General features: G+C 32.3%; 4 protein-coding genes across 7 annotated transcripts; 2 read left to right on the top strand and 2 right to left on the bottom strand.

Moving 5' to 3' along the window:
• Positions 1-97: 97 nt before the first annotated feature.
• Positions 98-3,124, bottom strand: LOC109799611 (WUSCHEL-related homeobox 1). Of its 2 annotated transcripts, none has more exons than XM_083068955.1 (4): positions 2,171-3,124; positions 1,696-2,007; positions 1,376-1,452; positions 98-769 (listed from the first exon to the last, which is right to left on the bottom strand). In XM_083068955.1, the coding sequence occupies exons 1-4, from the start codon at positions 2,355-2,357 to the stop codon at positions 266-268; spliced, it is 1,080 nt and encodes a 359-aa protein (XP_082925081.1). In that variant the 5' UTR covers positions 2,358-3,124; the 3' UTR covers positions 98-265. The 2 variants fall into 2 exon arrangements, with proteins under 2 accessions (XP_082925081.1, XP_020215790.2); XM_020360201.3 differs by having other exon boundaries at positions 1,696-2,013; positions 2,171-3,119.
• An 8,398-nt stretch (positions 3,125-11,522) lies between these two features.
• Positions 11,523-15,044, top strand: EMB3111 (Tetratricopeptide repeat (TPR)-like superfamily protein). The gene is made up of 2 exons (XM_029271452.2): positions 11,523-12,251; positions 13,367-15,044. Exons 1-2 carry the CDS (start codon positions 11,549-11,551, stop codon positions 14,371-14,373), a joined length of 1,710 nt encoding a protein of 569 aa, XP_029127285.2. The 5' UTR covers positions 11,523-11,548; the 3' UTR covers positions 14,374-15,044.
• Positions 15,045-17,138: 2,094 nt separating this feature from the next.
• Positions 17,139-19,127, top strand: LOC109799706 (tubulin beta-6 chain). The gene is made up of 3 exons (XM_020360318.3): positions 17,139-17,638; positions 17,855-18,124; positions 18,221-19,127. Exons 1-3 carry the CDS (start codon positions 17,245-17,247, stop codon positions 18,883-18,885), a joined length of 1,329 nt encoding a protein of 442 aa, XP_020215907.1. The 5' UTR covers positions 17,139-17,244; the 3' UTR covers positions 18,886-19,127.
• Positions 19,128-19,391: 264 nt separating this feature from the next.
• Positions 19,392-22,601, bottom strand: ER-ANT1 (endoplasmic reticulum-adenine nucleotide transporter 1). 3 transcript variants are annotated; one of them, XM_020360321.3, is made up of 4 exons: positions 22,485-22,601; positions 21,946-22,228; positions 20,767-21,138; positions 19,392-20,386 (listed from the first exon to the last, which is right to left on the bottom strand). In XM_020360321.3, exons 2-4 carry the CDS (start codon positions 22,204-22,206, stop codon positions 20,075-20,077), a joined length of 945 nt encoding a protein of 314 aa, XP_020215910.1. In that variant the 5' UTR covers positions 22,207-22,228; positions 22,485-22,601; the 3' UTR covers positions 19,392-20,074. The 3 variants fall into 3 exon arrangements, with proteins under 3 accessions (XP_020215910.1, XP_082925080.1, XP_020215909.1); XM_083068954.1 differs by lacking the exon at positions 22,485-22,601 and adding an exon at positions 21,672-21,765 and having other exon boundaries at positions 21,946-22,086; XM_020360320.3 differs by lacking the exon at positions 22,485-22,601 and having other exon boundaries at positions 21,946-22,474.
• Positions 22,602-22,844: the final 243 nt, after the last annotated feature.

Genomic DNA, 22,844 nt, shown 5'->3' with positions numbered 1-22,844 from the left:
ATATATATCAAGTTACTCAAACAAGGCCTATGGAACACTAAACCCCTTAGACTTAAATACTGTGATTTTGATTCAACCAACATAGTCCAAATGCATTTTAAGGCAAAATACCTCATTCAAATTCAGTGTACCATTACAGCACCAAATTCTTGAAACATAACATCAATAACATTAAAAATAGTGCTATTTTGAAACAAAATACAATATCTAAACGCAGTCCCATCATTTTACATACACAGCAAGTTTTTGTTTTCTACGTTTCAAGTCAGTTCTTCAATGGAAGGAACTCAAAAAACTGGCTGGGCGCATTCATTGCTGAAGCTGATACATCTGTCTCTTTTTGCTGGTTAATGTTATCATCACTGCTTTCATCTCCATTCCTTATGGGGAAAAGTTGAAGGGTTTGAGATTCCACAAAATTATTATCATCCTGGGTGCTGATACTGCTTAAGTGGATAATACCGTTTTCTCTGTTAGGTGAAATAAAGAAGCTGAGATCATGGGCTTTAATGAGCTTTGGGTCCATTACTCTTGCTGTTACTGTGGTTGTAGTAGCCATGCTAGTTGTAGAGGTAATAGGAGGTGTGTTTAAGAGGTGGGGTGAAACTGTAGGAGGAGCAGGACAAGATAGCTGCATCATATGCCATGTGGCATTCCGCTCCATAAAGTTTTTCCTTTGTTGTAACTCTCCTTCATCGAATTGGAGCCATCCATCTGTTCTACACTCTGCAACCGCTGCTTTTGCTGCCCTTCGTATTGAAACAGATTCCTGAGGATTTTTAAAATAGGCATGCAGTGCAATGCAAACTCGTGAAAACCTCAACATGTGTGGTAAAAAAACCAAAGAGCACAGCTAACAGGTAAAAAAGTTGCACAGATTTCAAATGGCATGCACTACTCCTAGTTGGTATTTCAAATAAAGTTGCATGGTCTATGAGAAGTCAAATTAAAGTAGGGTGAGAGTTGTCTTTTCCATCATCAATATGGGTGCTCAATTCTATAGAATATTGTATGGAGTGTCCAAAAGCTACTGGCCTAAATGACATGAATAAGCACAAGCCCCAAAAGCCCAGCTAAGTTTCATAACAGCAGCCCCGACAGAAAGGAAGGAATGCAGCTTTTAGGCCCTTTTCATTTCCCAACAAACAAAGCTTTTGTTAGGGTCCTTTCCCTAGCCAGCTAGTGCATATCTTTCTATAACATCATTCTCTAGTAATCATATGCAAATAATTTTTTAATCACTGCTTAATGGACCCTTATAATTCCCTAAAGACTTTTGGTGATTAAGTACTGAAAATCCCAAAGTTGAGAAATAGAGAAAAAGGGTTAGACCATGAAGAAGGACAAAGACAAAGGAGGATGTAGAATAATAGACCTCTGCAAGAGTACTGCAGTTTGTAGAGGGTGCCCAGTTCTTGGTCTGTTCAACTTCAAACACTGTCCTACTTGCGCCTGTAGACAAAAAGAAAAACAAAAAAGAATATAACTTTATATCTCAAGCAACAATCCGAATGAGAGAAGAAGAGCAACAACACACATAATAACAAACAAAACTCAATTGGAAAAAATGAAAAAAAAAAAAAACAACAACAACAACAAAAGAAGCCATCAGCCATGCATTGTGAGAGCCTCTTATTATTTGTCTCTTGTGTGCAAAGAAACAAGTATGGAGGTAATTATGTTGCGTGGTTTTACCTAAGTCTTTCTTTTCAAGAGTACTATCAAAGTCACGGGTGTGATGTCCCTCAGCTGCTGACTCCATTTGACGGCGCCGTTTCTGTCTTTCTCTCGCTTTGTGATTCTGAAACCAATAGAAAACATTCTTCCCTTCAATTTTCCCAAACCTTCTAAGCTGTGCCGTGATTTGCTGGATTTGCTCCGCAGATGGTGTTCTTGTCCCTCTTCTATACAACTCCTCCAATGCTCTCAGCTGCTCCGGGGTTGGATTCCACCTTGAACTCACCACTACTGGTGGAGGGTTGAACTCTCTCTTTCCCTGATCTGCCACTGATGCTAATAAAACAAGAAACTCTTTATACATATACACTTACACACCATGTGTCACATGCATACATACGACAACAACCACATGCAAACACAACTATAGAGAGAGGGTAAAGAAAAAAGGTCTTTTTTTGGGGAGTAAAACAAAAACAGCTAGCTAGCGTACCCAGATTGTGATATTGTGAAAAGAAATCGTTGCCATGATGAATGCGGCTCAAGCATGGAGAGTTTGTGGTTGAAGTGTTGTTGGGAGAAGTCACTGGCCTTGGCATGAGGGGCCTCAGTTTCCTTCCATTGAATGCATAGTCAGCCATGTTGAAGTCTCCCCCTTCATTGTATCCAACCATCCACATTGCTGCAGTCTTATTAAAAACCAAAAGCTAGGGTTTGTGGTGGTGCTAGATGGTAAAAAGGTTTATAAATAGGAGAATGAAGGTAGTAGCTATATATAGTAGTCAAGAACAATGAAGTGTAATAATTAGGGGGAGTGGAAAGGAAAAGTGGGGGTGCTTTATGGTTGTGACAAGGGTAATGGAAATTGAAATGGAGGAGTGGAGTGGGAGAATGTAGTTGAAGTTGAGGAAACAAAAAAGGGTGTGTTGAGTAGTGTAGAACATGCAAGGTATTAGGTAGTGAGTGATGTGAAGGTGGCCCAGAAAATGGTAAGACCTAGCTAGATGAAATGAAAAGTAGAGAAGGGTTATATATGGCATAGGTTGAAGGTGGGAAAGAGGTGAAGGTGAGGGCCATTGTTGAAAGTGAGTAGTTAGTTGAAGGGTGAAACTAGTGTGAAGTATTTTGTGTCTGAGACATTCAGAGATGGGGATTGATCACTCTCTCTCTACTCTTCTAGTATAGATATGGGATGGGAGAGAGTGTTGGCTTAATATGGGACAAAGTGAGGGGGACATGAGGTTGACTAGGCTATTTAGAGAGAGAAAGTGGGAGAGAGGACAAAGGCAAAAAAGAAAAGCAAAGAAGGGAGTCAGTGAGGAAGAAGCGTGGAATTCTGGGAGATTTTTGGGAGTAGCGATTGAAAAACGACGTGACGATCATGAGGGTTATCATGAGCCTCATCACCCCTTCTCTTTTCCCCCCTCTCATTTATTGTTCCCTTCACGTCTCGTGCCTTTCACACTAATTCTCAATCCGAACTGCCCCTCTCTCCCTCTCTGCACACTGCTTAACCTTTTCTTTGTCTAATATGCTGTCCATGCACATACCCTCTTCCCTACTCTATGTACGGATCCATTTTCTCTTCCTCTTTCATTTTTTCACCACCTTACACATCTCCATTCTTTTATATATACCACTATTCTCATTCCCAATAACTCATAAACAAATATATAATATATGGTTTTTTAACTAAGCCATGACATATAGAATATCATATACTAATATGGAAGCGTCTTACATAGAAAACAAAGTGAGCATCTCCTCTTAGAATAAAATTGCCTGCATGCATGTTAACACATTTAATTTGGAATCTTTTTTGCATGGTCCAGGTCCATTTATTGGATTAAATTGATCGTGGGGGTTTGTCTTGTTGTAAAATAAGCAAAATCTGTCCATGTCCTCTCTGTGTGTGGCTTGATTTTGCTTTTCTTTCTCTCTCTATTTGCCTCTTAGGTATAACCCCTTGGTCATTATGAAGGAATGACTCAATTCTCGAGTTAGTGAGGAAGTCTGCCAGGCTGATATAGAATTTGAAAGCTATAATTGATTAATTATTTCTAGCTTTTCGTCGGGTGAAGGGCCTACATCCTGCAAATTCTGAATCCCTACTATTTGTATGTCTGTTATTTATGAGATGTGCATGCAAAATATGTAATGGGAGTACCATGCAAACTACTACAGCACAATGTATCTACACTGTGATTCTGTAATGTTGTGCATTTCCCTACTACTGCTGTGCCAATAAAAGCCCTAATCACTTGTCATTTCTGGCTAGGGAAAACCAGACCAAAACTACCTCCTAGCTAGGGTGGCCCCCTAAGCCTTCACCTGCAAAATGCAATTCAACTAGTCAATGGCATTTGTATGGGAATGTTTTCTTCTCCAAGGACCCCTCGTCGTTTAGTTCATTTAAACAATAATAAAACAAACCCCATAACTAACATACCATCAATCAACCAACTTGTCAAGTCATATATTTAATGTAATCTATTCTTGTCATACTCTACATACATAACGGATCGGTCGAATATCAAACACAATGATACCCGTGAATCTTGATGATTCACATATATACATTACATACTCAGCTTGATCGTCTTGGAGTATATATGCCAAGTTTCAAACATATATGTGCACGATTAATTCTTGCTTCAGTTGTGCACTATTGTTTTCCCCCCCAATTCCTCCAATCTGCATATTGTGCAGTTTGTTTAAGATTTAAAACAAATAACAATTAAATGTTTTGGTACATCTGTCGGGAAAAGGATAGAAAGGTTTCAGTGGAGAAAAAAGGTGAAAGACAAAACAAGTCTGTTTTACAGCATATATAGATAAACTTGGATGCCAGAAATGATGTGGAATTAACAAAAACAACTTTTAAATTCTTCGATATGTAGTATGGTCTTAAAAGTTAAACCAAAGGTGTGGTGTCATTATTATGTCCTTTTTTATATAGTAAATAATGTTATAATCAGCGAGTAACATGCACCTAAGCGTAAAAATTGCGACTACATTGTTGTTGTGTACACGTCTACATATAGACGCGTTGGCGTCCATTGTTTTCACAAAAATTCAGGTGACACTGGTCTTAGTCTTACTCAAGAATTTCTCTATTTCCCATAGTATAGTAAAACTCTCAATCTTGCAACGACAAAACATGATGAAAGCAATCACACTGGAAGGGACAAGAGTTCAGAGGGAACAGCTAGAGCTTTTCCCTCATAAAGGAAAAAGGACTAAAAAATTATACATATAACAATATATGATCGATGCTATTTTGCTTTTTCAGTCATGTAGGTGAAGGAAAAATGACAAAGAAATGGGGTGAAAGAAATAAGTGAACAATAAAAGGACTGTTTAGTAAAGAAGAATACATGCATAAATATTATAGTACCAACGAGAATTAACAAAAGTATATGATCATTACAGTAATTTTAAGGCAATCGATTAAAAGTTACGTAACTAATTTTTGAAAACATCAATCAATTATATTACTGTTTCTTTAGAATTGCAGCTTTATTAATGAATTAAGAGGTGAAAGGAAAAACAGGAAGTGAATGCGATGAAGGGGGAAAAGCGCTCAGATGATTAATTCGCATAATCAATTAAGGAGTGAGACAGAACAAAAGAGGTCAAAGGCCTTGCATAATGGATTGAGAAACTTTACATATAGTAATTGGTTATCATGCTAAGGAATGTGAAGCGCCGTACTAACTATGTTTTGTTTGTCACCTAATTAAGTTTGTGTTTCTCAACTTATAGAGATAGTAGATTTTAGTTTTCTTTTTATTTTTCATTTTTTATTGGTACAAATTTTCATGCCATTTGGATTTTGACATCACGTTGAAATGTGAAATGTGAATCGATAAGAAAGTGAGCACAAGAAAAAATTTGTATCAAGATATATAGGTGAATGTTCATTTATTCAAGGTTTAATTACTCTTTTTTATAATAATTTTACAAACTTTATATTTTAATATCTAGATATAGTTGATAACATTTCATTTCAATTGCTATATATATTATTTCTGTTCTCTTTTAGTCATCGTCATCTATTTTTATAAAGATTAAAATGAATTTTTTTTTACAATTATAGAGATTAAAGTAAAATATTTGTAATTATAGAAGTTAATTAAAAGGTAAAATCCATAAAATTATAAAAATTAAAAAGATAACTGAACCATTATTTAATGCATAACTTTATAGTTTTGGCAAAGTTTTTCTTTTTAATTTGTAATTTCCCTTACTATATTGTTAGAATTCCTCCTTTAGTCTTCTTATTTTAAAAATATTTTACGGTTTATATGTATCACTAGTACCCTCACTCTCATCAAGTGTTATTTATTTATAATGTAAAAAAAATCATTATTAGAATATAAATTTGTTTATCTTGGGAGTTTGCAGCATCCCTCTTTTTTTAAGTTATTTAGAGTCACATAATTGTATCTTTTAAATAATTAAGAGAGTTATTGTAGGAGTAAAGAAAATAAGAAGTGTTTGTTCAATCTCATGAAAATCCAAAGAATATTTATGTATTTACTCTTAATTAAATTTACTTATTAGATGAGATTTGCGGTGTTGGTGGTTAATGATTGTGGTATGGGTTGGTTCAACAATGTCAATGTCATATATAGAGGTTCATAAGTTGCCACAAACTTAACAATGACAATTGGACTTATAAGTGGAAACTTACAGGTCTGTTGCCTGATTGATGTATATAAAGTTTGGCTCATGTGACTCTTTTATCAAAAAGGTTCAACTTGGATTAAGTTTGAATATTTTTTTCCTAAAAATATTTATAAGAAGTAAAATAAGAAGATAAAATAAATTATAAATTTTCTTTTAGCTTAAATTTAATTTTTATACTTAGTTTTTGTCAAATACCTGTTATTTAATTTCTATTCAAAAATTAAATTGTATAGGTTTATTTTAATTTAAAGAAAAATTAATTCATTTTATCTTTGTATTTTTGTTCCTAACAAAGAAATTACTACTAACTCATTATATTCTAAAATAGAACTTAGCCCTTTTTAAGAGTTTATTTAAATTAAAAAAAATTCATATATATCTTATGCCTTAAAAAACATTCTAAGCTTATAAATATTCTACAATATAATATAAAAAAAATCACTAATCTACTTTTTACTCGTTAACCTAGTAGTCAACTTAAATTTGAAGGTTTATTAGTCTATTTATAATCTTATGTACTTACTATATAATTAAGTAAATTTTTCTTGTCAAATTAAACTTAAAACAATCAAATTGATCAAGGCAACACTCTTAAAAAAGATCGACCTAGCTATATCAAATAAAAAGGTTAAACTATGCTACATAATTAAAAATCAAATTGGATAAAAAAAATTAAGTACATTAGTACCTACTAAAAAAATAAACACAAATAATAAAATTGCTATCCTTGTAGGTATACATTTGGGTATGGGTTAATTTCTAAAATATAAGCATAGATACAAAGAGACTTCAATATCCTATAGTATTCTAAAATTTTGTTCATCATAAAAAACCTCATTAACAACAATATAATCTAAATTATGAATAGTAACACTAATAATTTTTATCTATAGCCAAATTACTCCATCTAAAGATGTTATTGCATTACATGGAAATTGGGTATTATTAATTGGTGGTAAAGTTGTAATTGGGATTTGTGTAGTGTACTAAGAAAAATGGCTGGTGAAGAGTTTGGTAAGTGATTGTGACATTGCCTTGTATAATAATTTCGATGGTTTCCAATTTGATGAAGAATGTTGCACTCTATGTTTGCATAAATTTGAAAACGGACAATCACCTTTTACTTTCTGGAATTATGGACACACATTTTTGTGGGGAGCTATCTGTCGACGTATTTGTCACGGTCTGTAATATGTTCGATCATCATCATCTACACCAAAAGCTTTTTGCTCCGAATGGATTCAGGTTGTTGTTATCGATTACTACTTTCGCTCCTTTATTACTAGATCTAAATTTTTAAGTTAGTTTAATTTCTTTTCTATAAAACACATGCAATTTATTATATTCCAAATATTACTTTTAGAAAATATTCTTATTAAATTCAATAAAAATTAAAATTATGAATTTATATTTTAAGAATATAAATAGTCTCATTCTTTTTTCTTAAAATGCATAAAGTCATTAAAACTTTCTCTTATTTCTAGAAGGGGAGCCGGTCTATATACCAAAAAAAAAAAATTAATGTATGGTCTATTTTTTTCTCTGTTTTGTTTATTTTTTATTCCATTCATAAAAATAAATGCAAAAACTTTGAAAAATTTACATTTCTCTTAAACTACTATTTAGATCCAAATTCTTTTAACAAATATCAAGAAGATTTTTAATCATCAAGGTCATCAACAACAGAATTGTTGTCTCAAATGGGAAGTATTTGCACCTTCTGCAATCAAAATCAATATTAATGACAATTCATTTAATAACTTAGGAAGGATGAGTTTTGGAGATTTGTTTAGAATCATATAAGGCCCAGGATTATATTGGTTTCTCTAGCTCATGTGAAAATTCAACTAGTACCGTAATTAAATTATTTGCTTCTTTCATGCTTTTAACAAAGTTTAGAAGGAAAGTTATCATATTATTTTGTATGCTACGGATTCTATACCATGACTTTGGAGTTAGTTCATAATAATATAGATTTATTTTTTATTCTCCTCTAGTTATTGTAATTAGAAAATTGTTACAATTATCTTTGAGTGTCGTCTTGTGACACACTTTGTGAAACTAATTCACGTGTCGATTGATTTGAAGAATATGGTAGAAGCCATGAGTTTTCTTTTTAACATTAAAATTACTTTCCACTTCAGCTAACTTCTCTAGTGGTATGTGATACTATGAGGATATTATACTTGAGATTGTTATTTTTGTTTATTGCTTGCCTTTTGTAATTCTTACTCATCATCAAAAAAAATGTGAGAAAATGTAATCTCATTGTCACCAAATAAACATTTAAAATTTCTAATTTTGTTTATATAATTTTTGGTTAAATTCTAAAAATATACTAAGTATCTCAATAACTCGAAGATAATATAAAAAATATTAAAAATTTAAGATATATTTATCGATGTTAAATTTTTTAAATTTCAAAGAATTAGTTAAGTTCTATAATAAAGACCATGACTAATAATTATGTATATTTCATGTTTATTATGCTTTTAGGAGATTGTAACATATTTGTTTTATTTTTTAAAGATATTTTTTTTAAGTTGATGATAATTTATTTATATACAAATAGACATATTTGTCTAACAAAATATAGTGTGTACTGTCTTGAAGTAATATAAGAGGGTATAGTTAATTAATTAAGACTTTTTAATTTAATTTAAAAAATAGTTTTTGGTTTTATTTTTACTATTACTAATAATTCATATTTTATTGTGTACATTATATAGATAAATAATTACATGTAATTAAAATTTATAATAAATAATAATTTAAAGTATATAAATTATATTATAATTAAAATTTAAATAAATAAATGATATTTAATATATAAATTAATTTCTATATTAAATGTGAATAACTATCTTGTATGAGAACATTTTTAAGAGTTATTTTTTATGAGATTCTCTAAGTGAAGAGAATATTATGCAACAAAAAGGAGGATTGAATTGACGTGTTCTATATGATTTTTTTTTTCATAAGGTAAAATTTTTAATTTTCAAACTTAGGACATTCTTTTGAAAATAGATTTTGAGCAAGCTTGTTTCCACAATAAATTATGCAATAAATATAAAATAAAGTAAATGCAACAAATAAAAAGATAGATCAAGTTAGAGAAATTTCACATGGTTTTATACTAGTTCATCCCAATTGGACTACATCCCGCCTTTACACAAATTTGTGAGATTTTTACTATTACAACTAACTGTTGTTCAAGAACAACTGAGTCACTTGTTGGTTCAATCAAACCACTATACAATCACCTAGTTGTTAATAACACACACTTAGCCAATTTCACACTCAACAACCTATTGAAACAACCAACCTCACAAACACATGCTTTTAGATGATACAACCATTGTTGTGACTTATTTCGTTTCTTCCTACACCTTTACAACTCATATCTGAGTACAAAATATTTTTTTTACAGAAATAGATTTTTGATGCTCATCTTATGGGCAATCAAGGCCTTAGTGTTAAATGATAGTTTAAGTAGATTAAATGATACCTTGTGAAACTTTTGACTTGCTCAACTTAAAAACACTTTTGACGACTACTTAGAAAAATAATTTGAAACACTTGAATAAAATTATTAGTATTTCACATAAGAGCTCTTTTATATTAAAATTTGAAATTAAGAATTTGTCATTATTAAAACATATATTTTGGCAAGATTTAACACTAAACACTTAATTCAATTTTATGTGTTTATGAATTAAATTTTAATTTTTTAAAATGAATTATCTACAAATAAAATTAATTTTGTGCTAATGTAAATTATTTATCTTAAATCTAAAATATACTTTATATATTTAAAAATATCTATTTATATAAATAGATATTAATTTTAAACAAACTGAATCCAATATTAATCTATTCTAAAGTAACACACTATTAACTATCAAGCGAATTAATACTTCAAGTAACACTACGGATCGACTATATTACTTTTGGATTGAAATGATTTGTTTGGTGGATTGAGCCTAAAACTAGTTATATTTTAAATTTATAATAAACATAATATTGTTTTTACTAGCTACTAGGTTAGTTTGAAATTCGCCTCTTTAGGCGAGAAGTTAGGGTATTCAGAATATTTAATTGAGAGAACGAGTCTCTAAAATGAGAATTTTTTAATTTATATAAAAGTAGGTACTATATTATAAAACATTACATGTTCCACTTTTTTTTTATACATTTAATAAACATGAAAATATTAATGCTAAAAAATTAAAAATAATGTAATGGTTATATAATCACTTATAATTAAAAAAATATTTTCAGTTTTAAATTTTTAAAATTACGATCAGGTTTTTGTTTTTAGTTTTGGTTTCTTCTTCTAGTTTTTTAATTATTTTCTTTAAGTTTGATATATTATCAAAATTAAGCTTAATTTACATATTTGATTCTCCTATAATTCAATTCATGATTTGAATCATCTAATTTTAATTTCTCAATCTTAATTCTCTAAATTTATAAAAATTATAATTTTGTCTCACTACTAATTATTCTTTCATTAATCATTAAAGAAATAATATTATAATTAACCAAATGATATGATGATTAATATTTTAGATTTTTTAAGATTATTTACTTCATTGTCATCTCTTTTTATCAATAATTGCATTAACAATAGTAATGTCAATATCAATAATAAAAATAATGTTAATAATGATGATAACAATAGTAATAATTGCAATGATTATAATGATAATAATAATAATAACATTGTAGATAATAGTACAAATATTAGTGATGATAATCATGATAGTGACAATTATAATAATGATGTGATGTATGTGATAATATTCATATTGGTGGTATCGATGATAATAACATTATGATAAAAGTATTAATGTTCATAATAATCTAGACATGAATGAATATTATTGAATGTAACAAAAGTATAATTACAAATAATTTTTATAAAATTCTAAAAAAATTAATGTAAAAATGTTTTGAAATTGAATTAAAAATGATTTCATCTCTATTTTAATTGACTACCTTCAAGTTTTCTCTTATTAACTTTTTTTCTGTAAAAAAAAAAATAAAAAACTCATTTTTACCTTTCTAACGATTATCCTGGTTATAATGGGCCCAGTCCGCAAAATGAATGGGCCGTTTGGAACGTAGAATGGTTAATAATGATTGATGGCTTTGACATGAAAGTTTTGCATTGTTAATGATGTGCAGAATCCGAATTTCCAAGCTTCATGGATTTCCCAGAAACCTTGTTCCTTCTCCTTCCACCAAACCCAAACCCATGACTCCATTTCGCACAAACCCAAAGAAACCCGAGAATTCAAAGAAGAAGGATGAACCCAGAGAGTACACGAGAAACGTAATTGGGAAAATCTACAACACGCTAAAGTATTCAACTTGGGAAACCGCTGAAGCAGAACTCAAGAATCTCCCATTGAAGTGGGACTCATACACGGTGAACCACGTTCTCAAGTCCCACCCTCCAATGGAGAAAGCTTGGTTGTTCTTCAACTGGGCCTCTGGGCTCAAAGGCTTCAAGCACGACCACTACACTTACACCACCATGCTCGATATTTTCGGAGAAGCTGGGAGAGTCTCTTCCATGAAGCATGTTTTCCTTCAGATGCAGGAGAAGGGTATCAAGGTCGATTCCGTTACCTACACTTCCATGATGCATTGGCTTTCGAGTTCGGGGAACGTGGATGAGGCTTTGCAAATGTGGGACCAAATGAAATCCAAGGGGTGTTACCCCACTGTTGTTTCCTACACTGCTTGTATCAAGATTCTGTTTGAAAACCAAAGAGTGAAGGAGGCAACTCGTGTTTACAAGGAGATGATTGCCTCTGGTGTTGCTCCAAATTGCCACACTTACACCGTTTTGATGGACTATCTGATTGGGTCTGGTTAGTGTGCCTTCAACCTGTTTGTTGTTTGGTCTACCTGGGCATTCAGGAATGGGGGTTGCTAAAAATGATATAAAAGTATAATTTGGTGTGTGTTAGTCATTCAGTTTAATTTTGATATATCGTGAGTGTAAAATGACAATTGATCGAAAATCATTTTAGGTATGACTTTAAATTAGGTTAAAATATTTTTTTTAAGCCCTCACTTTTCTTTTTATTTTTTATAATTTAAAATAGATATTTTTAGTTCTTATATTTATCTTTTTCAATTCTTTTTAATTCATATAATTTGAAATAAAACTTTTTAGTTTTTATATTTGCAATTTTTTAATTCCTTTAATTTTTATAGTTAATTTTTTTTTTGTCATTGTTGTATCAACATGATAAAGGTCTTCAATTTTGTTAGAGTAAAAAAAAAAATTCTTAATATTAGATCTCATAGGTGAGAGTATAAAAAAGGCTTACAAGCATCGAGAGACCTAATTTAAAATAAGTTCAACAAAATATAGAGACTAAAAAGAATTAAAAATATAAATATTAGGACTAAAAATATTTATTTTAAATTATAGAGGTAAAAAGGTAAAGTGAGGCAAATTAAAGGATTAAAAAAGTATTTTAACCTTAAAATAATTATTATAAATAAAACCAATCTAAATAATCTATGATTGGATGACAACATAAAAATTGGTGTATTTTTTGGATGGTGCCACCTTTTTATGGCTAAATGAACTTAAACTCTGGCTGAATTTGTCATGATTGTTTGCTTTAGATTTTGAGAGGAGCTGTCGGCTTGCGGAAAGCACAAGCTTAAGTGGCGTAATAACATTTGCATTAATGGACTCCCCCTTTGGACTTATTGAGAACCAAATGATCTCAGTGTTAATGAAAATTTTAAATGATGTATTTACTTTGATTGCATCATTTATATAGTGAAAGACACTGCTTGAGTTTGCAAAATTGTGCAGATCAGAATGATAGCTTCTATGTAGTGCACTTTCAGCACAGTTTCCTTTGGAAACTTCTAACTGCTTCTACTTCCTATCTTTCCTGACGTGTACTGTCTTTGTTTATTATGAAGTGGTAATAATGGTTATTTTTGTTTTTCTGTATTTTAGGAAAATGCAAAGAGGCCCTAGAGATTTTTGAAAAAATGCAAGAGGCTGGGGCGCACCCTGATAAAGCTGCGTGTAATATTTTGATTGAGAGGTGTTCTAAAGTTGGTGAGACTTTGTTCATGACCCATATCCTTCAGTACATGAAAGAAAACCGTCTTGTTCTTCGTTACCCTGTTTTTGTTGAAGCATTGGAAGCTTTAAAAATTGCTGGTGAGAGTGATACCCTTCTAAGGCAAGTCAATCCACAATTTTACATGGATTGTAGTATAAGGAAGAACGCAAGTGATGGTATCACGGTTGCTGCAGATTCTCCTACAAATATGGACAAAGAGCTTCTATGTGTTCTCTTGAAAAATAGAAATGTTGTTGCTATTGACCATTTACTTACAGGGATGATGGATAAGAAAATATCTTTAGATCATAAGGTTGTCTCAACCATTATTGAGGTAAATTGTAGTCATTGCCGACCTGAAGGTGCTTTGTTGGCTTTAAAGTACAGTGTTACGATGGGAATAAGTATTGAGAAAACAGGATATCTTTCCTTAATGGGCTTGTTGATCAGATCAAATATGTTTTCCAAGCTGGTGGGCATTGTTGAGGAAATGACTAGAGCCGGGCATTCCCTTGGAATCTACCTGGCTTCACTTTTGATCTTTAGGCTTGGTTGTGCTAGGAGGCACAGTTTTGCCATGAAGATTTTCAACTTATTACCTGATAACCATAAGTGCACTGCCACCTATACTGCCTTAATGAGTGTTTACTTCTCTGTTAGAAGAGTTAACAAGGCACTTGAGTTTTACAAAACCATGCGCAGCAAAGGATATTCTCCTGTGTCCGGTACTTATAATGTACTCATAGCCGGTTTGGAAAGAAATGGTAGATATGCTGAAGCAGAACATTATAGGAAGGCAAAGAAGAGCCTACATCCCAATAGTGTTTCTCAGGAAAGTGTTTGCATAGAGGGAAAGATATGTAATCTTCTGTTTTCTGTGGATGTAGTACTTTGATTTTGGTACACTGGGAGTTTTATTTTTTATTCAAGTTGAAGGCATGCTGAATAGTTTTTACTGGAGAGTGGAGGTATGCAGGTTATGCTGCGTGGCACTTGCTCCTTATCTATCGAGAGAAGAAGAGATATTTAAAGATGCGAACAAGGTCTAACTGTCATGTTCCATCTATCTGCAATTGCAAGATCTTGCAGAAAATGCTATGAATATGGAATGGATGAGCTCCAGCTTTTTTCAAGCAACCATATGATGGATAAAACAAGAAATTTTGAAGTGTGTTCACATGCAGATAGATGTTCATGACTTTGTTGTCCTAGTCAAAGACGAACAGGAGGAGTGGTTAATAGAATGTGGGATGACAGCTAAAATATACACGTACCGAAAAGTCCTTACATTAAGCATAATCACTTTTAAATTATCTCTTCTCCTGTTCAAGTATCTTTGGTGATTTGGACACCAGTCTAATCTATACATACACATAAAAGGACCTGTCTAGCATTTTTACCGTGTAAATTCTAACCTTTTGACTTTTGTCACGTGAATTTTGACAGTCAGATGATATACTTTTTAATTGTGTCATTAATTCTTCTTAAATTCTCAGGACTAGTATTTATTATATTTCTTACTCTGTACGTTTTATCTTTTTATTAAATGCAGCACTTCTTTTGGTTTGTCTCTTTCTTATATAATGTACATGCATATTTATTATATAATTTAAATTTATAATAAATTATATATAAAAATAAATATTGTATTTAAATATATAAATTATATTTAAAATTTATAAAAATAGATATTTTTAAACAAATTATTTTTATTTATTAATAATTTATTTTAAATATTAATATTTAATTCATAAATTATTAAAATAAATAAAAATCAAATTAAATATGAAGTTTAAAGAATCTTTATAAATTCTCTTATTAAAAATAGTTCCTAAAAACACTCTTATACAAGATAGAAGTTTGTGTTTGATATATAAGAGTTGAAATTTTAATCATTTAAAAATAAATATTACATATTTTTAAATATAGTAAACATTTTTCAATAAAAATTATACAGTCATTTACTTAACATTTACTCTTCATGTATAAGATAAAACTTGTTAACAAATTTTGACTAGGGTAAAAATGAACAATATTTGATTTCTTTTACATAGAAGTTAAAAATATGTTATAAATTTTCATGTTAAAATATGGTATAAAATACTCATTCTAAAGAAACCAAATATTATATTTTTTTATTACTTATATTTTAATTATTAATTCTTTTACATTATATCTATTTATAAATGAAATATTTTTCATTATATATATATATATATATATATATATTCATATTTTATTAAATACTTTATGATAGTATCTTTTTATTAAATTTTAAAGGAAATGTTATTTGACATTTATGTTTTAAGTTATTTTTACTTTAAGTTTATTGTGTAAGGCATGGGTAATATACTAGTTTAATGATAAATTTTCAGCGGATCTGGTGGCAATTACTTCAATGAGCGAGATCAAAGTCTCCAAGGTGCCTTGTAGTCTTTAGGAAGATTAGGATTTACATTTTTTCTATCGTGCAAAAATGAACATTAGAGGATGCACTTCTCCTTTTTATTTCTCTTGTTAATTGTTATCCTTCTTTTAAAATTGCAATAGCATCGAAAGTTGTCACCACATATATCCGATGCTTATACTTATGTTTTAATTTCTTAATTAAAAATTGAGATTTGATTCTATCTTAAATATAAAGTTATAATTAGAAATTTTATTTTATTTTTTAAATTAATTGATCCCATAAAAAAGAATTATACTTCTTAATTATATATATATATATATATATATATATATATATATATATATATATATATATATATATATATATATATATATAATGCAATAGCAACAATGATACAATTTTTTCGTATGATCTTTCAGGTGAGCAGGAGCTGCTACTAGTAGAGATACTGGTCAATGAACTTATGTCCAATTATTTTTCAATTTTTTGGGCTAGATCAGTTATTTCTAGAATTTTATCACTTATTCAAAAATAGCTGGTCTGATTTATTTTGGTGTAATAAAAAGTCGACTAATTCAAGTTTTTGCCCTAACTCTTAGTTATAATGTGCATATAAGCAACAATAAATAAGGTATTTTTTTTTATCAGAATTTGATATTTTGAAAAGAAAAAAAATTGGGAAGGAACATTTTGCAACGGGGAGTTTGTGACCAAATAGTATTAAATTAGTTTCGTTTCTAGATGGGGTGATGCTAATAAGGTGGAGCAACATTTGTTGCAAGAAAAGGAAATATTACTGCATATACATCATTGAACAGAACTTGCCGGCCTTAGCCTTAGCATACGAATCAGAGTGTATTTTCTGGTCTTTGATCGTGTCAACCAAACTTAAACTCTCCCATCCCCATTTTCTTTTAGTTGCAGTCAATTTCGAGTGTAAAGACAATAAAAAAATCTCATTCAGGTCTCCCAGGCCCTTGATAATGTAAAAATAGATGCTGATGTTCTATTAAGAAAACCAAAACTCAAAAGAGTGAGCACTAAGTTCTAACTTACTATATGATTGCTATTAAGTATGTGATGTTTGCACATGTCATTCGTATAATAAATAAATATGAATTCTGAAGCCGGCGGGGTTGCAAGTAGTACTTTACAAATGGCATTCACCCATTCATACAAGTCCAACGTAACCATTACTTCGCATTCATTTTCAAAGGGCAGTCGTGTAATTAACTCCATTAACACTTCTCTATAAATGTAACTTATCTATGGTTCTTCGTTCCAAGTCCAAGCCTGCGTAGACAGTTAAAAAAAGAGTTGGTTTAGTTCCCATTTTGTTCTTGTCCAAGCCAGAGAATGCGTGAGATTCTTCACATTCAGGGAGGGCAATGCGGGAACCAAATAGGAACAAAGTTCTGGGAAGTGGTGTGTGATGAGCATGGGATTGATCCCACAGGACAGTACGTGGGCAACTCCGAACTTCAGCTTGAAAGAGTGAATGTTTATTATAATGAGGGTAGCAATGGACGTTACGTGCCACGGGCTGTGCTGATGGACCTGGAGCCCGGCACCATGGATGCTGCTCGCACCGGCCCTTATGGCCAGATTTTCCGGCCAGACAACTTTGTTTTTGGCCAGTCCGGTGCCGGAAACAACTTTGCAAAGGGCCATTACACCGAGGGTGCTGAGCTTATTGATTTCGTCCTTGATGTTGTTAGGAAGGAGGTTGAGAATTGTGACTGCTTGCAAGGTAAACAAAAAGCAACCAAACGTCATAAGACGCTTGAGCTGAACATGAAACATGTTTGAGCAACTGGGAATCTGTTTAGTTTCAAAATATTTGATAGGGAGATAATTATTAAGCAATAACATAATTTACAGCAGAAGAATGATTTGTGGTCATATATATAGATATTTTTTTAATATGAGGAATTTATTTATTTTATGGTTTTGGGTTTGAATATAGGATTTCAAGTGTGTCACTCCTTGGGAGGGGGAACAGGTTCTGGAATGGGAACTCTGCTGATTTCGAAGATCAGAGAGGAATATCCTGATCGAATGATGCTTACCTTCTCTGTATTTCCATCTCCAAAGGTGTCAGACACTGTTGTTGAGCCTTATAATGCTACACTTTCTGTTCACCAGTTGGTGGAGAATGCTGATGAGTGTATGGTCCTTGATAATGAAGCACTATATGACATCTGCTTGAGGACCCTCAAGCTCACCACGCCAAGCTGTAAGCATAATAGCAGTAGTCTTAATTAGCACCTTCCCTCATGTTAATGAAGTTTCTATTTTCTTAATATATGTTTTCTCAATTAATTGTTTGCAGTTGGAGACCTGAATCACTTGATATCAGCAACAATGAGTGGAGTTACTTGTTGCTTAAGATTCCCGGGTCAGCTCAACTCAGACCTGCGGAAGCTAGCAGTGAACTTGATCCCATTTCCAAGACTCCACTTCTTCATGGTGGGATTTGCTCCCCTGACATCTCGTGGATCACAGAACTACCGTGCACTTTCTGTTCCAGAACTGACACAACAGATGTGGGATGCCAAGAACATGATGTGTGCAGCTGATCCGCGCCATGGTCGATACTTGACTGCCTCAGCAGTGTTCAGAGGCAAAATGAGCACAAAAGAGGTAGATGAGCAAATGCTGAGCGTGCAGAACAAGAACTCTTCCTACTTTGTTGAGTGGATTCCCAACAATGTCAAGTCTAGTGTCTGTGACATCCCTCCCAGAGGCCTTTCTATGGCTTCAACTTTTGTTGGTAACTCAACTTCTATACAGGAGATGTTCAGGAGAGTGAGTGAGCAGTTCACAGCCATGTTCAGAAGGAAAGCCTTCTTGCACTGGTACACTGGAGAAGGAATGGATGAGATGGAGTTTACTGAAGCAGAAAGTAACATGAATGATCTTGTTGCTGAGTATCAACAGTACCAGGAAGCCCCTGCTGATGAAGATGATTCTGAAGATGAGGATGCTGAGAACTGAAGATGTTCGACCAACTTGATGCTTCGCATGTTACAAGCAGTATTTAATCGATAATTTTCAGTTCTTTGGTCTTTGAAGTTTCTGGTTAGCTGCAGTGACTGCAGTTCTACAATATTTCTGTTCACCTTTATAGAAGGGTACCCCTTCAATAACAGTTTTCCTTTCTTGGTATTTTTATCGAAAAACTTGAATTACCACAAAATGATTATTTCATAAGCTAATTTGTTAAAATCTTATAATATTTCAACACTGTCACTCATCATGATATTGGACACTACCTAGCACCTGTAGCGCAAGCATGCAACGGTATTTGAAGTGGGAATACTCAAATCAATCTAATTCAAACTTAAATAGTGAAGTTATCTTCTTATAACAAGTAATATATAGATAATGTTTGGATATTGTGAATCACGGGAAAGAAGTAGAAGAGAAGACCTCAGTTCTGATGAGATATGCATCTTCTATCAGTAAATTTTCTACTCTAGGCAAATTCAAGAGATAACATCTGCGTAATCATGTTAATAAAAATAATTGAAGCTGAATACGTAAAATATACATTGTAAACTTCATATAAACAGCACTCATAGAGACAGACAGGTTGATGTTGGTTGACTGCTTTTGCAGTCTTGAAACGTTTCCAACAGCCTTTCCCTATGTTTCAACTAACCCAATACCGATCTAAAAATTTGAAAAAATGGAGAGTTAAATTTACAAAATGGCAGCAGTGCATATCAATTCTAAAATTCACCGCTAAGTAAAGGAAGAATTTAATTTAAGGACCTAAAAATCAAGTTTACCATGTTCAAAAATCGAACTATGGTTTGGTTCCTAGAACCATGCCTTTGGCCATCGTGTCCAAAAGTTTGTTCATTGTGTTATGGTCCTAGAGACCGAACTTTTAAATTAACAGCCACAGTATTCATTTTATATGATAACTACGACTTTTAAGGTCCCAAAATGCAATTCTCCCTTTAAAAAACCACCATACTTTTGGACATGATAAATGTGATTATTTATTGAACTAGAGTTTGATTTAAAGTTTATAGAACAAATAGCTTCCGCTATCATGTCCAAAAGTATGTTTATTGTGTTATGATCCTTCAGACCAAACCTTGGAAATGAACAGGCATAATATTCATTCTAGATGGTGAATATGCCTTGTTTAGGTTATGCATTGCTCCCTTACCATTCATTTAAAAACTTTTTGATTTGTTTCATGATAGTGACTCTGGCTAGTTGAGATACGGTTCAGCTGATCATATCCAGCAAGCACCCCAGCTCCGGCCACACCAAGAAGCATATTTGCAGTAACTCCTCGAAATAGAGCTAAGAAACCCTCTTGTCGAACAATCTCACGAAAAGCATGTATTGCGTTACAGTACTTGTTTGGATGTCCAGAGGTAAGCATCATTCGCCGGCGCAATGTGTCAAAAGGGTATGCACAAACCCCTGAAAATGTTGTGATGCTCCAACCTAACAAGAAACTAGCAAGAAATTTCCCCTGCAGAAAATAAATCAAGAGACTCACATTGGAATGCCAGGGCATAAGAGAACAGAACCAACACTCTGAATTAATCGAAGTGCCACACAATCAAGAGATGCAAATGTGAAAAGTTAAACTCAGTAATTTCTTTTCTAAAACAATGTTATGACTTTTGCCTTGAAGATTAATGTTCAAACTCAAGGGTTCAATTATCAATGTAAATTTGTAGAATGTACGTGAACTTCAATGATTGGCTCACATACCACTGTGGAACAGACCAAAGAGATTACTGGTCCAGACGTCCAGTAGAAATAGAAGGCAAATTTTCTCAGTTAAAAGTATCAAGAATCAACTATATATTTTCTCATTGACTAAATTAAAAATACTTAGTTGCTTACCTCAAAAGGCCCAACTAAAACAATAGGCTTCATGGTGTCGTAGATCCCAAAGTACATCCCTCGATACATGGTGATTCCCCATATTGAAATCCCAAATCCCCTGTATAATCCAGTAATTCCATCACTTGATAAGGTCTTCTGGTATACATCAATTAGTCCTTTAAACTGGCGTTGACCGTTAACACGGCACTCTATTGCATCAGTGCCCAATCGTGTACGTGCATAATCTAAATGGTACAGAAGCAGTGAAGTAGTCGCTCCTGCAGCACTGCCTGAAGCCACATTCCCAGCAAACCACTTAATGTACCCGTCTCTCTCTTGGGAATACCCAAAAATGCTTTTGAAGTAACCTTTGAATGCAAAATTGAAAGCCTATAGACCAATTAACTGTTTGCTCAAACATTATTTTAATATGAAAAAACTATATTATTTGAGACACGTGATTCCAGGAATTGATGGGAACACAAAGCATTAAAAGAAAACTGACTCTCTTCAACATGTATGAGCCATTATTTTATGTGAATGCCAAGACTCAGCTAATAATATTTATCATACATTAACAATTTGACATGAAAAGCACAAAGCAAGCTCAAGGGGTAACATAACAAAGAACAAACTAGAGATGATCATATATCAAAGACTGAGATTGCATGCAGGGTGTAAATGTTGCAACATGGCATGAAAAAATTTTGGATAAGAAAATGAGACTAGTCGGGGCTATGAGATATATATTGATTTGATTGAGAAAAGAGGGAAACAAAGGATTAAAGGGAAACAAATCAACATATATTCCCTCTAATTTGAATATCTAAAGTCCATAGATGACATAGAATACAAAATTCATGAAAAAAAAAAGATATATTATTTGGTTTGATTTCTTATAGAGTAGCACGAGAAGTAATTACCCTGATATATTTAATGGCTAAGTTACTATGCATCACTCGGCAGCCCTGATAACTTTCCATGCTCACTCTTTTGTTTTCTTATTCTCTTCCCTTGCTATCATTTTGTCGAAGTTGCATTAAAAAGAAAAGAAAAAAAAAAAAGAAAAAAACTAGAAAGTTATAACAGGCAATAGTCCATTTAACTCATACGTGTGACAACTTGAAAACAAGTGGTGATACTGATACATACTGGTCTTCTACATTAATCAGGATGACAGTGAAGTGAATAACTCACCTGTGTGGGGAAATATCGGATAACATTGGCCTGGTGACCTCTCCAAAAGGCAATCAAACCCTCTTCCATGAAGACCCTCTTAAAGCCATCAGACACACCCAAGTATGGTTTTTTGAGTTGTCCTCTTTTAATCATTTCGCCTTGGTTTTGCAATAAAAGCTTCACTCTCTCAATTGGCGCCGCAGCAGTCCTTGATATGATGGCCGCTACTCCTCCCATTACAAAATCCTTTGAAAATCTTTCATATGTTGATTTTACCATTTTTCTTCTCCTCCCTCCAACCCTGACAGATATATTGAAAGCTCAGTCAACGAGACATGAAATCAGTGCAATTCTAAATTTGATGCAAAAAGGTTAACTGTTACGAAAAAAGTTAATGAAATGCAGAATCTGGGTTATGGTCGGGAAAGAATGGGTGAGAAGAAAAGTAATCGATTATTATTGAGGGCAAGAAATGTCGTTGAGATAGAAATGAATTGTTGTATAAAATTATGAGATGGGGTAAAAAAGCGTGCAAATAATAAGGGAATAGAGGGAACCTGAAGAAGAGTTGAAGTAGATGAGATGTCTGAATTTGTTTTTATATGGGAAATGGAGGGTCGGGAATTGCCTCCTACTCCTTCTCACATAAAATTCTAATTCAAAATCCAAAATAAAGTTTATCACAAATAACCGCACGTCATTTAAAGAATATATTATTTTTAACGTCCTTCATTTTACTTACTTTTCTCTCTTTATTATAAAAAAAATCTAATTTCATTTCTTAATTCTTTAAAATGATAATATGATCATTTTTACCCAATTATTCATCGTGTGTATATATGATAAAAATAAATAAAATAAAATGACATGTATCTGTGTTTAAAAATTTAACACTGTTAGTTCCAGTTGAATCACAG

Source organism: Cajanus cajan, chromosome 2 (assembly GCF_000230855.2).
Source record: "Cajanus cajan strain Asha chromosome 2, NIPB_CcT2T_4, whole genome shotgun sequence".
NCBI classification, from domain to species: Eukaryota; Viridiplantae; Streptophyta; class Magnoliopsida; order Fabales; family Fabaceae; genus Cajanus; species Cajanus cajan.
This window is presented reverse-complemented; position numbering and strand designations above follow the sequence as displayed.

What these genes read in the sequence shown, in the direction of transcription:
- LOC109799611 (XM_020360201.3), bottom strand. Translation starts at nt 2,357, where the DNA reads ATGTGGATGGTTGGATACAATGAAGGGGGAGACTTCAACATGGCTGAC. An exon ending in TTCACAATATCACAATCTGG is followed by an intron (nt 2,014 to 2,170) that starts GTACGCTAGCTA and finishes TTGTTTTATTAG; the next exon opens with CATCAGTGGCAGATCAGGGA. An exon ending in TCTTGAAAAGAAAGACTTAG is followed by an intron (nt 1,453 to 1,695) that starts GTAAAACCACGC and finishes TTTTGTCTACAG; the next exon opens with GCGCAAGTAGGACAGTGTTT.
- EMB3111 (XM_029271452.2), top strand. Translation starts at nt 11,549, where the DNA reads ATGATGTGCAGAATCCGAATTTCCAAGCTTCATGGATTTCCCAGAAAC. An exon ending in GGACTATCTGATTGGGTCTG is followed by an intron (nt 12,252 to 13,366) that starts GTTAGTGTGCCT and finishes TCTGTATTTTAG; the next exon opens with GAAAATGCAAAGAGGCCCTA.
- LOC109799706 (XM_020360318.3), top strand. Translation starts at nt 17,245, where the DNA reads ATGCGTGAGATTCTTCACATTCAGGGAGGGCAATGCGGGAACCAAATA. An exon ending in GAATTGTGACTGCTTGCAAG is followed by an intron (nt 17,639 to 17,854) that starts GTAAACAAAAAG and finishes GTTTGAATATAG; the next exon opens with GATTTCAAGTGTGTCACTCC. An exon ending in CAAGCTCACCACGCCAAGCT is followed by an intron (nt 18,125 to 18,220) that starts GTAAGCATAATA and finishes AATTGTTTGCAG; the next exon opens with TTGGAGACCTGAATCACTTG.
- ER-ANT1 (XM_020360321.3), bottom strand. Translation starts at nt 22,206, where the DNA reads ATGGTAAAATCAACATATGAAAGATTTTCAAAGGATTTTGTAATGGGA. An exon ending in TCCGATATTTCCCCACACAG is followed by an intron (nt 21,139 to 21,945) that starts GTGAGTTATTCA and finishes ATTGGTCTATAG; the next exon opens with GCTTTCAATTTTGCATTCAA. An exon ending in TTTTAGTTGGGCCTTTTGAG is followed by an intron (nt 20,387 to 20,766) that starts GTAAGCAACTAA and finishes TATTTTCTGCAG; the next exon opens with GGGAAATTTCTTGCTAGTTT.